General features: G+C 36.5%; 1 protein-coding gene across 1 annotated transcript; it reads left to right on the top strand.

The window, feature by feature from the left end:
- Positions 1–3,415: 3,415 nt before the first annotated feature.
- LOC145164155 (uncharacterized) lies at positions 3,416–4,042 on the top strand. The gene has a single exon (XM_079082879.1). It carries the CDS (start codon positions 3,416–3,418, stop codon positions 4,040–4,042), a length of 627 nt encoding a protein of 208 aa, XP_078939005.1.
- The last annotated feature ends 15,265 nt before the right edge of the window (positions 4,043–19,307 follow it).

Genomic DNA, 19,307 nt, shown 5'->3' with positions numbered 1-19,307 from the left:
TCTTAATGCGGTTATTCAACCGCTTCAAAAAATATAGCATCATAAAATAGTGTTGTTTTTTGAGGCGGTTCTACAACCGCCTTAGAAAATGTCCAAAACCGCCTCATAAAAATAGCTTCATAAAATAGACTTATTTTTTGATGCTGTCCAAAACCGCCTTACAAAATATAGCTTCATAAAATAGACTTATTTTTTGATGCTGTTATTGAATAGCCTTAGAAAATAAACCGCCTTTTAAAATAGAATACGAATGGCAACATAAAATATCATCAATCATTTGTTGATGCTGTTAGTCAACAGCATTAGAAAATGTAGAACCATCTTATATAGACATATCACTCTATTTTCTTCTTTAAAAGCTCACTTGAACCTGCAATAGCTAGTAATGACAGTGGTGGTGGTTTCTTATCTTTTTTTGAATCATTTGGAACACATTCAGATGAGTTCTTAACAGGCTCCATGGATTTGACAGAGTTTTCGGTCGTCAAATATGCCCCTTTGGCTTGATGTTTCTTTCTTGCAAGATGTTCCAGTAAACCACGCTCAGATATGCACTAATTTTCCTGATCGAACACCTCCTCTCTTCATTGCCATCATCTCTCTTCCCATCATCATTTCCTTCTTTACTTCTGCTTCCTAAATGTAAATATGCTCCACATCCTCTAATATAATCTTCATGCTGAATCACTTTTCTCATATCTATCGATCCTCCTTGAAAAGTCATAGAAATCCAGGTTTAAATAAAAGAAAAACAACACAAAACATGATTATTTCAACTACACTTGATGAAATCGAAAAAAATCACCAAATTGAATAATGCTCTTTAATTGAATAGTTAATGTGATCAATATTGCGTACCTTCCATAGCCTTTTTTAGGGAAAAAAAAATACTATAGTTGGAAGAAGTTGATGCAGAAGGTGTAGGACATACTTGATAGTGTTTATTTTGAGACTGAATCCTGGCACCCTGAAATCTACTGCTACAAGGATGGAGATATTTAGGGTTTTGCACTAGGGAGAAGTTTAGTCGAAGTAAAAGAGATGACGATGAATTCTTAGGAGTAAATTCTCATTTATGAAGAAGAAGCAGAGGATTTAGTGGTTTCATCAGATGCGAAATGGAGATAACCAGTAACGTTTAGGAATATGAATGGTTGATGAAGCCACAGATTTATGAGGGTCGGTTGGATTTCAATCACAAAATTTTCCAGTGGGAGGGAAACCTAGGTCGGAGGGAGATTAAAATATTTTTGAAGGCGAGAGGAACTTAGGTTTGGGGGGAGATTAGAATTTTTCGACCGCCATAGGGGGAAATCCGCTAAAATGGGTGTTATTTATTTAGGAATCGATTGTAACAAAGGGAACTGGGTTATTTAGAGGGAAAGCTAAAACGAAAATTTTAGAAAGCTAAAACGAAAATTTTAGAGGGAAAGAGATGATTTGGGGCGGTTTTAGGTTTTACTGATGCGATTTGTGTGGAATTTGGTGGCGGCTATGGAGGGTTTTTACAAAGCTAAAACGAAAATTTTAGAGGGAAAGAGATAAAGATTTAATGATGTTATTTTATTAAAAAGAGCATCAAAAAATCCTTATTTAATGATGTTTTTAAATGAAGTAGCACTAAAAAATCATAGCGTTTTCATTTGATGCGTTTTTCAAAATATAGCATCAAAAGATAAAGATTTAATGATGCTCTTTTATAAAAAGAGCATCAAAAAATCCTTATTTAATGATGCTTTTACATGAAGTAGCACTAATTTTTTTTTTGATGTTATTCGTTGTTAACAGCCTTAACAAAAGCTTCTGGAAATTTATCTGGTGCTTTTTTAAAGCGGTTCGTGGATTATTTAATGCTCTATACATTTAATGAGGCGGTTTTTACCATCAACCGCCTCAAAAATAAAGAATGGTTCGCATTATGAAATCACTTGTGTAGTAGTGGACCTATCAGCTTGATTGGTTTGCAATATAAAATAATTGCTAAACTGTTAGCAAATCGGTTGGATAAGGTGGTAGGAGAGATTGTTCATCCCGTGCAGTCGGCTTTTGTTGAAGGAAGGCAGATTTTGGATGGTACTTTGATGGTTAACGAGGTAGTTACGTGGGCGACAACTAAACATAAAAAGATGATGCTTTTTAAAGTTGATTTTGAAAAGGCATACGATTCGGTATCGTGGGATTATTTTGATTTTATTCTTGATGCTGTGGGGTTTGGGGTTAGATGGTGGGATTGGATACTAGGGTGTTTGGGATCTGCTAGATCGTCGATCCTACTCAATGGTAACCCTACCGGTGAATTTCAGATGTATAGAGGTCTCCGACAAGGTGACCCTTTATCTCCTTTTTTATTTATTATTGTTATGGAAGGGTTGCATGTGTGTTTGGAGGATGCTATTCAGAATGGTATGTTCAAAGGCTTGAATATTGGTGATGAAAATTTACAGCTATCACATTTATTTTATGCTGATGATGCTATTTTTATGGGCGACTGGGATGTTGAAAATGTGTATGGTCTTATTCGTATCCTTCGGGTTTTTTTCATTGCTTCCGGCCCAGATCAATCTTCATAAGTCAAAGATCTATAGGATTTGAGTGTCTACAAATGCGTGTCAACAAGTCGCTAATTGTATAGGTTGTGCTCCAGATTCATTTCCTTTTGTGTATCTTGGTTTACCTATTGGGGATAAAATGCATAGGGTGGCGGCTTGGGATACTCTTTTGGATAGGTTTCAAAAAAGACTTTCTGTCTGGAAGTCTAGAATGTTATCTATCGGTGGGAAACTCACGTTGGTTAAGTCCGTTTTGGGGAGTCTGAGAATTTATTATTTATCTCTTTTTAAGATGCCAGTTACTGTGTGTCAGAAGTTGGAGAGAATTCAGGCTAGATTTTTTTGGGGCGCAGAAGATCAAGATCGAATTCTTCGGTAGGTGAAATGGGAGGTTATTTTAAACAAGAAAGAGTACGGCGGGTTGGAGATTGGTAGTTTGAAAGCTTTCAATGAGGCTTTAATTTACAAGTGGAGATGGCGATTCCTAAATGGTGCTAATCTCCTTTGGGTTAGTTTGATAAAAAGTTGTCATGGGAGTGATGGTGGTTTTTCGTTGTCTTCATCTTATAGGTCGAAGTCGGGGGTCTGGATGAGGGTGGTTAATTTAGTTTGGAATCTTCATAATAATGGTAAGATTTCGTTTGATTCTATGAGAAGACAAGTAGGTAATGGTGTGAGTATTAGATTTTGGTTGGATGTGTGGGTGGGGGATGTTATTTTAAAGGCTAGATTTCCAAGGTTGTTTGTTGTGGCAGTCAATGGTGAGGCGGTTATCAGTGATTATTGGGTGGGTAATACTTGGGAGATTCCATGGAGGAGATCGATAAGTGGGAGTGTTGGAATCCCATCTTCAACAATTACATGAGATGTTGGATTCGGTTCATATTACGGATAGAATAGACTCGTGGAGATGGTCTCTTGGGGTGGAAGACATTTTCTCCGTCAAGTCTGCTAGATCTCGTTTAGACCTCATGTCACTTTCTATGGGTGATTGTCCTACCAGGTGGAATATTTCTCTTCCTATAAAAATTAATATTTTTATATGGAGGCTTATCCTTAATCGCTTACCGACGAGGAGTAACCTTCATCATCGGGGAATTGATTTGTCTACTATTTTATGTCCATGTTGTGGGGAGGTGATAGAAGATGGTGTTCACTTATTTTTGAAGTGTTCGATGGCTCGTCAATTATGGCTTAAGTTTGCTAGATGGATAGATCTGACGGTGCCATCCTTTAACTCTATTGAAGATGTTTTCGAGTGGATTGATAGTCCTGTTGCAAATGCTCGGAGATTGATCATTGAGACGACTTGTGCTACTCTAATTTGGGTTCTTTGGACTTATCGGAATGCGTTAGTTTTTGGGATCGTGAAGTACAAGAAAGAGTTGATGTTTGATTCTATTGTCTCGTTTTCTTTTAATTGGTTTTGTAGTAGGAACCGTAAAATTAAGAAAACTATAACCGGGTGGCTTCAAAATCCGCTCATGAACTAATTGTTCTCTTTTTGTTTTGGCTAGCTGCTAGCTAACCTTTTTTAATTTTCACTGCGGTTCAAAAAAAAATGTGATGCTAATCAATAACTAAATACATAATTAGAAATTCTATCGAATCCCTTGAGGTCCATTAAGTAATTATCGAATGATATAAGGTGACAAGTGAAATTATGATGGCCCTTATGATTGTGGTAAGTGGTAACCAATGTCCAAAGTGCACGATATAAATAATAGTATCTTGGTTGGTGTCATGTGATTGTTGCAAGAATATCTCCACAAAGAAACGTGGCTATTCTTTTAATTAATACCCATCTTATCCTTAAAACAAAATATCATTGTATTTTCATAATCATTTAAAGGTTCGTTTAGATAAAAAAAAAATCATTACTATTCTATAGTATATTTTCAATTATATTATATTAGTGACATATTTGACGTATTTAACAAAAAAAATGGCTCATACCCTAAAACATAATTAAAATATCAAATTTGATTTTTTTTTTTTGGAACATCAAATCTAGAAGCCCTTTAGTATCAAATTTGATTTTTAATTAGTTAGGATGGACACGATGCAAAAACCTTTTGTTTTTTATATATTTTAATTCATTTATATTTTTATTATTTGGCTTCATTAATTCATTTTCCCCGCTAAATAAATTCAGCCCTATTTTGGTCAAATTATCTCTTAAGAATTAGGGGTGGGTTGATAATTGTTAATTGGGTTAGAGATTGACTGAGTTAGAAGTTATGACTGAATCCAAATCTGACTGAGTTTATATTGTTTGATTGTTTTTCTGACTGACTATAGTGAATGATGACAAATGACCATATTAACTTTATATTGTCTCTTGTGGTGGATAAAATAATTATAAAAATACAAACGGTCAACATACATCATTTAAATCCAAATACAAATAAAAGACAACATAATAATTTGCATACAAATTTAACGTTAACCATTTAAAAGTAGTTGATTAGCAATCTGGTTACACAAAGTAGTCATATATTCAACGGCTTCTGAACCTCATTCTATGCCTTGTACGTTTTAGCTCTCACTTCCTCCACCTTGCACGTCAGGAATAGCCATAGCGTTTTGTTTAAAGTGCTTAAATAAGTCATCTTGAATATTATATTTTCTTATAAAATTATGGACTGCGACACAAGCAATGACTATGTCTCTCTGTACTAGAACCGGATAAATAGTCATTTGTTTTAAGATTGGGAATCTCGCATTCAATACATCATAAGCACATTCAATAACATTTCTAAGTTGTGAATGAGCATGATTGAACCTTTCTTCCTTAGTTAAAGTCATGTTTCTTTGAAAATCGGCTAACCAATACCTAGTATTGCGGTAGGGAGCCATAAATCCACGGGTGTTGGTATATGTGGTGTCACAAAGGTAATATTTATCTAGTAGATTAGTGTCACATTTATTATATATGAGTGTTGGTAAAAAAAGGTAATACTTATTATATAAAGAATATAGATAATTAAATTTATAGAAAGATTACATACCTGGTGCAAGGAATGGAAATCTGGAAGTCGGATTAAATGCAAATTCTTTCAAAACTTTTGAATCATGTGTTATGCCCTCCCATCCAGCCCATACAAAAGTGAATAGCATATCAAAATCACAAATTCCTATTACATTTTGATAACATTCACATTTTCCTCTTCCCTTGTAGCGAGTTTGTTCATCAACGGACACAACTACATGTACAAGAGTTCCATCAAGGACACCTATTGCTCCAAGAAATATGTCTTTTAACCGTCTATGTCGTTCCGAGGTATTTCTTGTTGTATTAGAAAATTTCGGTACTATAATTTCTCTTGCAAAACACATCATTACACTTAAGACCTCATGAAAAACATTGATGAATCGTTTGTGTGGAGTGTTAAAACCTTCCTTTAACCGATTGAAAACGTTCATTATTTATAAATAACAAATCACATCACAAATCAATGCATTCACACACACAAAACAGTTTTTAACTATAATTAAACAAATCATCTATTATTCAACTTTTTTTACTCATTTAACACACAAAACAATTTTTGAACTATAATTTAACAAATCATAGCACATACCAATGCAAATATCTCGGCAAAAGTTCATCAATGAATCGAAAAATCCATAGAAAATTGAAAAGGAACACAAAAAGAACAACCAACTCGAACATCATAACAAGCATCAATAAATTGAACATCTCAGTACCAAAAATCGAAAATCTCAGCAGCAAAAATCGAGCAAACGGGAACAAAAACTCGCCCGATCGAAAAGATTTGTGGTCTCCAGTTGAGTGGTTGAACAACAGTTGTCGAAATGATAACAGCAGGTCGTCGATGGATTTCTTATGTGGAAGAGTTCACAAAATGGTAGAGACATATTAGAAATCAAACATATTTTTTATTTTTTTCCCAGTCCAACAATTGAATAGAAGGGACCGAATCAGCTCCAAATCTTGGACCGAGTCCTTGATTATAAAATTCATATCAAACATGATGATATTTTTTTTGGATCGGGTCCCCTATTAAGTCCTTGATTATAATTTTTTTATGTTCGCATCGTGCTCCTACTAGATTACCCAAGTGATACTCCTTAGATCTTTCCAAAGAAGATGATTAGATTAAGAATCAGATGAGTACATTTTCTTAACCCACTTTATCCTCAAATTTTTGATTTTTCCCAATTCGCTTTTGACTTAGATTCCAAATGGGTTTCCGTATTGTTGTTTTTTTCATAATTGATCTCATCTGCAATGTTAATAAGTTTTAATTCATTTGGGTAATCCTTATTGCTGGAAATTGGTAAGTGTTAAGGGTTATTTCTTTATACCTTACACATGTTTGATGTTATGCCTAAAGGACTAGATCTAAAGAGATTGGTCTCTTTGATCACGACTAACAATTTATGTGTAGCTAGTTGGTCTCAGACTTTGATAGTTAAGTGGCGCCCTTTCTATGATTCTTTGATTCAAACACACTTTGCAAGGAACGTCTATTCACGATTTACTCAGTATATGATGACTAAAATACAATAAAGTTGCATGTCATCTCATTGGGTGTCATTAATCCTTTTTTCTTGTGTTAAAAGTTTTTATTGTGTATTTCACATGATTTTGAGTGTTTTACTGCTTATATCTAAAATATGATGTAAGTGGACACACCATACATAGACTTTATCCTTTCAAACTGACTTCGTTTTTATCATTGTTGTTTTTTAGTCGTTAATGTTCATGGAGGAATTTATAAACTTTTTCTGGACAAAAGTTTGTAAAGTTTCTAGAATTATTCAATAAGGTCACGATCCTTCATATTTTTGATTGTTAATGAGACTTTCTTAATATTTCAAATATAATTAGCTTGTAAATGGTAACCAACTTGCTTATATCATTTTTAAGAATAACATGACTTCAAAGCATAGTTTATAAATGTGACAAAATAGTTTCACAAATTGGAAAAGATTGGAGCCAAAAAACTGCTTCGTTGATTGGGATTGTGTGCTTGTTATAAACCTGTTGGATCATATATAGATAAAAATATATTTTGAATCAAATTTTTGTAATTTTTGGTAGGTAAGTTTCATTCAGAAGAAGTATATGTCTGGAATATATTGTTATGGATTCTCGATTTCGTATTGATGAACACGGAGTGACATCATTTCCTATAAAGACCGAATGAAATAAAATCTTTCTTAGTAAGGTTAACATATTTCGATAGAGAACTGCCTTTGACTGTTTCCTGTCAAAACAAACTTGTCTAGCTGTGGTATTGACATTCATTTTTCCTTATGCCCGATTTGTAATAAATCTACACAAGGTATCCGACATGTGCTCATCAAGTGTGAAGTGACGTCCCAAATCCTTCTCAATATAAGTTGTTGGTGTGATATAAACTTATAAATCGTAATCTTATCCGTGATTTACATGGTTTTTTGGATTCGTTGTATATATCCATGGCTCTAAAAGCAATTTTGGAGTTGGTCATAGTCACTATATGGTGGCGTAATTTCCATGTAATTATTTTTTTTAAAGTAAATTAAAAATATTTTATATGTTTAAAAGGTTTGTGTTTCAGAAATAATAATATATCATATTTTTTTATATAAAAATAAATATAGTTGTATTAGTTATATATTATTTCAAAAACACAAACATAAACCTTTTAAACATATAAAATATAAATATATTTGTCTAAGTTATTATACAAATATATTTATTTTTATAAAATGTGATACATTATTATTTATGAAATACAAAGCTTTTAAACATATAAAATATTTTTATTTTCCTTTTAAAAAAAATAAACTGAATGTAATTAATATCATATTATTCATATATTAACCATTTTAGCATATGTAGCAGTGTAGTTAATTATTAGCTAAGAGACGTTTTTTAATTTTGCTTTTAAAAGTTCAAATATTAGTTAAAGAATACATTCAAATTTGATAAAACTAAATAACTTTTTAAAATTTAAATATCAAAAGTTTATATCAAACCAATATAAATTTGCCGTACTTAAAGGTAAAAATATATTTCGGTTTTGGTTTCGTAATATAAGTACGGTAAATTTAAACTTTTGATATTTAAATTTTAAAAACACTATTTAGTTTTATCAAATTTTGAATATCTACTAATATTTTATATGTTTATAATCTTAACGGATTTTTGCAAAATATTTGTAAACTTAAGGGTTTTTTCGCAAATAATATTTCATGCTAGCTTGGAAACCTGCTATATCAGGTAAAAATGGCCAAATGGAAAAAAATGGCAACTTTGCAGGATAAACGAACCAAAAACCTGTCGGAGGGTAAAATGTAATGTCCCAAAACTCATAACCAATTATTTTTTGTTTTTATATTAAATAAACCATCAACCAAACATGTTTGTCAAAACCATAAGGTATTCAGAGAGTAACCATAAACATCCCAAAACTACATCATAGTCATTAAAGCGGAAAATCATGGTGTGTGCAATGCGATAATCCCGAGCTCTTCCCATTCGAATCGGAAGTACTTGAAACATAAACTAAAAACCGTAAGCACAAAGCTTAGTGAGTTCCCCAAAATACCGCATACCATACATATATGTCAGCTCAAGGTTGTACCCGGTCTATTTCACCCTCGAGTCTATTTCAACTCATATGTCAGCATAAGGCTGTACCGGGTCTATTTCACCCCACATATATAGAAAACATGCACACAGGCATACAACTCATACAATAGGAGTCATAAAGACTACAAGCACATACAATCCCTAGCGCCCTACAATATAGTGAGCAAACTCACCTCGTACAACAACTCAAAAGTCAACACGCCCTCAAAATTCCACAACAAGTGCTAAACGCCACCTAGATAATCACACAAGGAAAAACCTTAATCTACCTATTAGGACATTACAAGTTGGACAAACATCCACAAGTCAAAAGCCAACACTCAAGGTCAACAGTCAAAGTCAACAGTCAATGTTGACTCCATCTGACCTCCACGCCGTGGTCTTCCTTGGCCACATCGTGGCTTACATACGACCAAACAGTGGGGAAAATCTCAGCCTCCACGTTGTGGTGACCTAGGACTACGCTATGGTAGTTGGGGGTTCCAATAGTCTAATGCATTAAGCTGTTTTCTTCGATTCCAAGAGCTCCAAGGCTCGGCTCTAGTTCAAAATGTGATCTAGAAGGATAAAGTTTCTAACTTTATCCATTAGGACCACCCAAAAGGTTTAAAACCTAAATCCCTAAGTATCAAAAGGCTTAACAATGCAAGATCTTAACCAATAAGCATTTATTCCATAAAGTCTGAAGTCCATCTTTTCCAGAAGTGATTCTAGCACCAAAACTAACCTAAAAGTTGATGCTTCATAGACATGCATGTCTTGAACCCATATTAGGTCAAATTGAGGGTTTATGACCTAAATCTCATGCATGGATTGAAAACCCAACCAAACTCCAGATCCAAGGCACAAATTACACCAAAATGCCCCAAAGATTCATAAAGATGCAAACTTTAAGGGATCTCACCATCCCAACAAGCAAAAACAAGAAGTTCATGGGACAAAACTCAAGATCTAGCAACCTAGCATGATAAAAATTGATTCTTGGACACTAACAAAGGTCCAGAAGAGTGTGAAGGTGAAGAATGAAGACTTGCTTGCTTGATCTTTGCTTCCTTATTCCTCCTTCTTGATTCTTTAGCTTCAAGGAAGACCAAAACTAGCTCAATAATGGAAAAAAGTGATTAGGGTTTTCTTTAGAGCTTGAGGGGGTTGATGGAGGCTGAGGATGAGCAAACCCTAGCCTCCTCATTCCCTTAAATAGGGAGCAAACCCGGAAAAAAAGGGTTTTCACGTAAGTCATCCACCATGTCGTGGTGGCCTAAATGAAACACGTGAACCCTTCTTGTCTCGCCACGTCGTGGTGGTGCCTCCACCATGTCGTGGCAATCCTCAAAATGATAATTTAATTATGAATAATGTACCTCAACATCCGGGCCTTACAACTCTTCCACACTTGAATTAGACTTTGTTCTCGAAGTCTGCCACCTCAAACAGCTCCGGATAATGCTCTCTCATCTCATCCTCCGGATCCCACGTCCATTCTGAACCCTTTCAATGTTGCTATTGCACCTTCACGAGATCTAGAACCTTGTTTCGTGTAACAATTGTGACTTTTCGCACCGATCGTTATTTACGAAAAGTGACCAACGTCAAATATAATAGACTTAAAATTCATATTTGCTTCATATAAACTCGGGTTTTTACAAAGTTTATATTTCCGGGACCAGGAAGACACGTACTTTCTAAATAATATATATATATATATATATATATATATATATATATATATATATATATATATATATATATATATATATATATAAAATTTAGAAAGTACGTGTCTTCCTGGTCCCGGAAATATAAACTTTGTAAAAACTCGAGTTTATATGAACGAGATATGAATTTTATAAGATAAAAAACCAGTCGCATAGTTAAAGTTATTAACGTCAAAGGGTACGGAGAGAATGGTTGACTTTTAGGTAAAGTCACCAAAACGATAATCGTAGTACTCTTTGAAATAAGAATTTTGGTAAAAGGAACGCCAAAATCGGAGTCTGTGCGAGAGAGTTATGATTTTTATAAAATCATTAAATCATTTAAAAATTAGGACTAAACATAAAAGTTCGAATTAGCCAATACAACCTAAAGAAAAGTTGTAATACCCATTGAGAGCTACGCGTGGATATAAAGAATGTCGAAAATGGAGTTCGTATGAAGGAGATACGAATTTTTAAAGTTTCACGAAGAGCGCCCGACGCACGAAGTACGTGCGGTGAGCACATGCTTCTAGAAGAAGGTACGATGCAGCAGCAGGAAACAAACACGTGTCAGACAAGCAATGGGGCTACGTCGCAAGTGCGTGATGCGCACCTACCTTGCGCGACGCGCATTCTCAACATAAATAGAGCTTGCTACTGCTCATTTGTTCCTCACCCCAAATTTGTTTCCTTTCCCTCGTTCCTTAGAAAAGTTATTATTTATGTATTCTAGTTGTTAGTAAGTTAGTTCTCGAGCCCGATCATCCCGAGGCAATATTCGAGTCCCGACTCCCGATTCTACCCTACTTCAGTGGTTTCACACTTTAAAAGTGAGTTCACGACACCTTTTTCTATCATTTTATAAAATATAAGGGGGAATACATGTTATAAAACTATACTATCGATTTTGTAAAATATTATTATCTGCAATATTTTAAGTAGTTATGCGATAAATACGTTAGGATAATATGTCGTTAGTTATTCTGCCTAGTTTTAAGCAATAATATTATGCCTAGTCGTTATGATGACAATTCTAAGTGATAATTATTATACGCCGTCGTCACTCTTCCTATTTAAATATTGATATTTAGTATACGTCGACGATACTCTGTCAGTATATATATCCATAATTATTATACGTCGTCGTCACTATGCCCGTATAAATAGTGATATTTAGTATAAGTCGTCGTTAATATACCCGTATAAATCTCCATAATTATTATACATTGTCGTCACTCTGCCCGTATATATAGTGATACTTAGTATATGTTGTTGATACTCTGCCCATATAAATATCCATAATTATTATACGCCGTCGTCACTCTACCCACCCGTATAAATAGTGATATTTAGTATACGTCGCCGTTATTCTGCCATTATAAATATCCATAATTATTATACGTTGTCGTCACTCTACTCGTATAAATAGTGATATTTAGTACATGTCGTTGTTACTCTGGTCAAACTCTAGAGCAAACATTATACCCAGCCGTAGCACTAGCAAAATTTAGGATAAGACATCGTACCTAGTTGTTACTCTACCCAAATATCCTGTTTCCAAATAACCATAATTAGGATATATATATATATATATATATATATATATATATATATATATATATATATATATATATATATATATATATATATATATATATATCACAAAATAAAATATATACATATATATGCAAAATAATTATGAGATCTAAAAAAACATAATTATCAAATATAAAATTAAAGGGGTTTATATTATGATAGTTATAGGAAATCACTCAATAAGAAAGATAAAAGATAGGGAAAATACCAGGTATAGACATTATTTGGGGTTGAATTCCAAAATATAGACACAAAAAATTGAATTTTCGGGTATAGACATGGATTCTGCGGAGGTAGCTCCGTTGAATTCACTGTAGCTCCGCGGAATTGCAAAATCGTAAATAAATGAGGGAATAAAAAAAACTCAAGATCCATTCTGCGGAGCTACAGTGGATTCCGCGGAGCTCCGCGGAGCTCCGCAGAGGTAGCTCCGAGGAAGGGATCTTTAGATTTTTTTTTTCAAATCGATTCTTCAGGGTTTATATTCATTCCCCAACTAATGATTTTCAAGAAAAGATTATGATGGTATGATTTTTTCTTGACAATGTTTGGAAGGAATGTGAGGTGAAAAAAATTGGTCTTTTAATTGGAGATCTTTACATAAAAGAATCATTGGAGGAGAATTTGTTTTTTTTTCTCTTTTTGAAGATCCATTCCTCGGAGCTATCTCCGCGGAATCCACTGTAGCTCTGCGAAATGGATCTTGAGTTTTTTTTTAATTTCCTCATTTATTTACGATTTTGCCATTCCGCGGAGCTACAGTGGATTACGCAGAGCTACCTTCGCGGAATCAATGTCTATACCCGAAAATTCAATTTTTTGTGTCTATATTTTGAAATTCAACCCCAAATAATGTCTATACCCGGTATTTTCCCTAAAAGATATAACCACTCTAATAGAAGTATCCAAGGGGCATACTTTTGTAATAAAAAATATAATCACTCTAATAGAAGTATCGAAGGGGTATACTTCTGGAATAAAAGATATAATCACTCCAATAGAAGTATCCAAGGGGCATACTTCTGGAATAAAAAATATAATCACTCTAATAGGAGTATCCAAAAGGCATACTTCTGTAACAAAAGATATAATCACTCTAATAGAAGTATCCAAGGGGTATACTTTTGGAATAAAAGATATAATCACTCTAATAGAAGTATCCAAGGGACATACTTCTGGAATAAAAGATAAAAGCACTCTAATAGAAGTATCTAAGAAGCATACTTCTGGAATATAAAGTATAGGTGGTATGTGCCTATAAGATAATAATACAACATATAAGATTATATTATACTCCATTTGATAGGAGAAAACCTATAGAGAATGGTAGTATGTGATAAAAAGTAAAGCGTTAAAAGTTTAGTGTCTAGAACTAGTAAAATCTAATTAGAAGACACCTTAACGATATAAATCAAAATACTTTTATAACTTAATTAAGTTACGCATAAAAAGTATTTTCAATGATATAACACTCAAACCTGTGAGCTCACAGACATTATGTTGACGTTTTCAAAACCACATGTATTCCTAGGAAACCATGAGCTTGAAGCATGCACTCCCTAAAGCAGCAGTTGATCGAGGAAGCAATTGTAAGACGTTTATCGTTTATCGTTATGCCTACCTGTTAAGGCACCTTTAGGAATTTTAACAATCTGATCTAACACTTTTATTTATAAATAAAAGTGACATTTATGTTTTATATTGTTTTGTACTATTTAATGTATGTTCAATGATTGTGATCCAATATCTCTACGTTGCACAGCTCAGCATTTCTGTCGCCGGCCGAGGGTGTGAGATTTCGCGAAGTCTTCGTCCCCCTGTCTAGGATCGCCACCGGTCTCTCTATATAATTCAGGCGATCATCCACCTGAATGTCCTCTAATGGAACCACTGCGGAATCATCAACGAAACGCTTTTGCAGCTGAGAGACATGAAAAGTGCTATGAATATGACTGGGCTCCTCTGGCATATCCAAACGATACGTCACCCTGCCCACCCGGGTTATCACCCTGAAAGGACTAATATACATGGGGCCTAGCTTACCCCGCTTCTTGAATCGGATGACACCTTTCCAAGGTGACACCTTCAGGAGTACCATGTCCCCACCCTGAAACTCCAAGTTTGACTGACGTCTATCTATGTAAATCTTCTGCTGGCTATGTGTTGTCTGAAGTTTTCCACAAACCTTATTGAGCTGAAGTGTAGATGAGTACCCAACTCCTCGTGGAATCTCTTCCAGAACCTAGAAGTAAACCGAATATCCTGATCATAGACCACAAAAACCGGCACCCATGTCCTGCCACCACTTCCCAAATTTAGATATCGGCCAACTTCTTCGCCGAAATACTATCGTGGATCGGAATAAAATGTGCGCTCTTGGTCAATCGGTCCAAGATGACCCATATCGAAACCACTATGTGCGCCGTTCGAGGCAATTTGGTGATAAAATCCATCGTAATCTCTTCCTATTTCCAAACGGGTACTTCCAACGGGTCCATTTTGTCGTGAGGTCACTGATGTTTGGCCTTGACTTTCCTGCAAGTCAACCACCTCTCCACATACCAGGCCACGTCTCGCTTCATACATGGCCACCAATAGTCAAGACAAAGATCTCTATACATCTTTGTCGCGCCGGGATGAATAGAGAATCTCGACTTGTGCGCCTCCTCCATTAAAACCTGAGTGTAACATCCTAAAATTTCTAGATAAAAATTTTCATTTCAAACATCCAGTAGTCATCTCAAAACAACCAAAAGTGTATCATAATCAAAATAATATCAGAGTACAAAACTTAAAATCACATAATGCAGAAAAACACGGGTGGATGCGGTGTGATCAAGTCGGGTCCTTCCCTTTCAAGTTGGAAGTACCTAAAACACAAACTGAAAATCGTAAGCACAAAGCTTAGCGAGCTCCCCCAAAATACCTCATACCATACCATAAATACATAACAGTCAAAACATAACCGGGTCTATTTCAACCCCTTCGGTCTCTTTCAACCGTTACTGGGTATATTTCAACCCCTTTGGTCTCTTTCAACCGGTACTTGGTATATTTAAACCCCTTCAGTCTCTTTCAACCGATATCAGATCTATTTCACCCCAACAACTAACACATAATCATAAAAGTAAGAGTCACAGTGACAACAAGCATATACAGGCAAATACATCAAATTGTCACAAAGATAATTATCATCCTACCAACATCGTCTAGTGGGTCGGCATTGGTGCCTTCGACCCCATGAGTAAATCAAAGGAAACTCACCTCAGTCTGAAGATATCAAATCACACTCGGGCAACCGAATCGTGAAGTCCTCTTACTAAATCAAAAATAATAGAACCCTAATTAGCAATTAGGTCATTAACCCTACCCAAGAGTCTAAATCCCAAACCCCGACTTCGAGGGTAATAGGCTGCTTAACCCTTCCCTTATTGAGCCGAACATACCAAGGCCCAACCCCGATCTAGCCCAAAGTCCAAAATACATTCCTTGCCCAATATGGGCCTTAATTCCAAAAAGGAATAACACAACAAGGCTTGCGGCCCAACAAGGGCCCAAATCCCTAAGGCCAAAAGTGGCCCGAAATTAAAAGCCCAAAAGCCTCTTTGTTGAGTATACTAAGCGTACCATCGGTACGCCCTGTGTACTTGAGTGCTTCGTAAGGTCGGGACTCTAGGTGCGTACACTCAGTGTACACTCGGCGTACGCCCCAGTTGGCCATAGATTACTTTTAAGGTCTTAATTCCTTAAGACCTAACGTCCAACTTCATATCTAAGCTTATTAAAACGTATTAAGCCATAAAAATGCAAACTTTATGCTTTTGCATCGCTTAAAAAGGTCAAATCTTGGATTTTAACATACTAACTTCATGAAACAACCTTCCACCCTTGCATGGTTGAGATTAAACCATCAAGACACCATTTTTATACACAAGGGACATTAGAACCACTAAGATCTATCATCATACCCCTCTGGAGCAGCTTATGCACGCAAGAAACACCTTAAGGGACCAAAATAAACCAAAAACCCTAACTATCTAGAACTAAGAGATGAATCATCAAGGTAGGAACTTTATACCTTCAATAAGCTAGAAAGGGAGAATAACCTATGGATCTACAAACTCCCTCTTGTTCAATGCTTCTCCACTAGTCTTCTTCTTCTTCTTCAAGATACACTAGACACACTTAAATCACACACACATAAGGTGAATCTATTTGTAAAATGGCTTAGAGGTTCGAGGTATAGCTCAATAGGCAATGGAGGCTGATAAGGTGAAGGACTTGGGGGACTTAATGTGCTTAAATAGGGTGCAAACCCTAAAAATTTGGGTTTGCCTTTGTCTCAGGTACGCCCTGCGTACGTAAAGGTACGCCCAACGTACCAGGGGAACACCCCGCCTCATGCATGCATTGGAGTACGCCCGGTGTACCATATGTACGCCCAGCTTACTCGGGTCCAAGTCAACCAATAAATGATATAATTTTGCTAAGAGTTTACCAGACAAATCAGACATTACAATTTTCCCCCGCTTGAATAAGACTTCTTCCTCAAATTCCACTGCCGCAAATAACCCTGGGTAATGATCCCTCATCTCTTCCTCAGGCTCCCATATCCACTCAAAACTCTTTCGGTGCTGCCACTTCACCTTCACCAATCCCACAACCTTGTTCCTCAAGGTTTTCGTCTTCTGGTTAAGGATCGCCACGGGTCTCTCAATGTAATTCAGGAGGTCATCCACCTGAAAATCCTCTAATGGAACCACTGCGGAATCATCAACCAAACACTTCCACAACTGAGAGACATGAAAAGTGATGTGAATCTGACTGAGCTCCTCCGGAAGATCCAAACAATACGCCACCATGCCCACCCGGGCTAAAACCATAAAAGGCCCTATATACCTGGGGCCTAGCTTCGGATAACACCTTTCCAAGGTGACACCTTCAAGAGAACCATGTCCTCAACTTGGAACTCCAAGTCTGATTGGTGCCTATCCGTGTAACTCATCTGCCGATTCTGAGTCGTATGAAGTCTGTTGCGAACCTGCTGAATCATCTTTGTCATCTTGAGCACCACCTCGATACTCCCCATGACCTGCTGACCGACCTCACCCCAACATATCGGGGTCCTATACTTCCTTCCATAAAAAATCTCAAAAGGAGGTCGATCAATGCTCGTATGACAACTGTTGTTATACGAAAATTCTGCTAACGGAAGATACATATCCCAACTTCCACTAAAATCCAGTACACATGCTCGCAGCATCTCCTCCAATATCTGGATAGTCTGCTCACTCTGACCATCCGTCTGCAGGTGGAAAGTCATGTTGAAGTGCAGACGAGTACCCAACTCCTCATGAAATCTCTTCTAGAATCTGGAAGTAAACCGAACATCCCTATTTGAAACGACAGAAACCGGCACCCCATGTTGGTCCACAACCTCCTGAATGTAGATGTCTGCCAACTTCTTCGCAGAGATACTCTCCTGAATCGGGATAAAATGAACGCTCTTGGTCAGTCAATCCACGATGACCCATATCGAATCCACTCCACGCGCCGTCCGAACCAATTTGGTGATAAAATTCATCGTAATCTCTTCCCATTTCCAAACAAGAATATCCAATGGCTCCATTTTTCCGTGGGGTCGCTGATGCTCGGCCTTGACTTTCTTGTAATTCAAGCACCATTCCACATACCATGTCACATCCCGATTCATGCATGGCCACGAATAATCAAGTCAGAGGTCTCTATACATTTTTTTTGCCCCCAGACGAATAGAGAACCTCTAATTGTGCGCTTCCTCCATCAGAACCTGTCGCACACTACCCCATAATGGAACCCACACCCTCCGATGAAGGGTCACTAACTCCCAACTATCATAATCGAAGGAAGCCACCTGATCCACTATGTACTCACTCTTCTGGTGCTCTTACTTCATAGCCTCAACCCGAGCCTCTCGGATCTGCTCTAATAGTGGGGTAATCATCGTCATCCTTAAACATACATCCCTGACCGGGGCAGAAACCGCCTTACGGCTGAGAGAATCGGCCACCATGTTGGCCTTCCCCGGGTGATAAATAATCTCACAATCATAATCCCTTACCACGTCCAAGCATCTACGCCGCCTCATGTTCAGATTTAGATGATCCATTAAATACCTTAGGCTCTTGTGATCTGTTTAGATAGTACATCAGACCTCGTAGAGGTAATGGAACCAAATCTTGAGGGAAAACACCACAACCCCCAACTCCAAATCATGTGTAGGGTAACTTGCATCATAAGGCTTCAGCTGCCTCGAAGCGTAAGCAATCACACGAACCTACTGCATCAACACTACTCCCAAACCTGTGATCGGCGTTTCACAATATACCACAAAATCCTTAATACCCTTCGGCAGGGTCAGAATTGGCGCCTCACACAAACTTTGTCTCAGGTTCTCAAAAGCTACCTTCTGCTCAAGCCCCCAACGAAACGAGACGGTCTTCTTCGTCAACCGAGTAAAAGGAACTTCTATCTTGGAGAAATCCTGAATGAATCTCTGATAATAACCTGCGAATCCAAGGAAGCTCTGAATCTCAGATGGAGACCTCGGGATTTCCCACCTCATCACTGCCTCAACCTTGGTCGGATCGATCAGAATATCGTTCTGGTTGACAAGGTGTTGGGTTTTGAGCACTATAACACTCCTATGGTGCACGTGCAACCCTAAATGCTTTGTATCTATGTTTTCTCTAGTTATACATGCATATTTTCAATTTTCCAAAGCATATATATCCTACCTAGCATACAAATTGTCAAATGAACAATACAACTAGTTATATAACTTACCTCTTAGAAGGACTTGTAGTTCTTGACCTT

The sequence above is a fragment of the Lactuca virosa genome, chromosome 3 (assembly GCF_052849685.1).
Source record: "Lactuca virosa cultivar CGN04683 chromosome 3, Lactuca_virosa_CGN04683_v6, whole genome shotgun sequence".
Classification (NCBI taxonomy): domain Eukaryota; kingdom Viridiplantae; phylum Streptophyta; class Magnoliopsida; order Asterales; family Asteraceae; genus Lactuca; species Lactuca virosa.
The sequence above is the reverse complement of the archived record's forward strand: the minus strand, read 5'-3'. Positions and strand labels throughout refer to the sequence as shown.

What these genes read in the sequence shown, in the direction of transcription:
- LOC145164155 (XM_079082879.1), top strand. Translation starts at nt 3,416, where the DNA reads ATGTTGGATTCGGTTCATATTACGGATAGAATAGACTCGTGGAGATGG.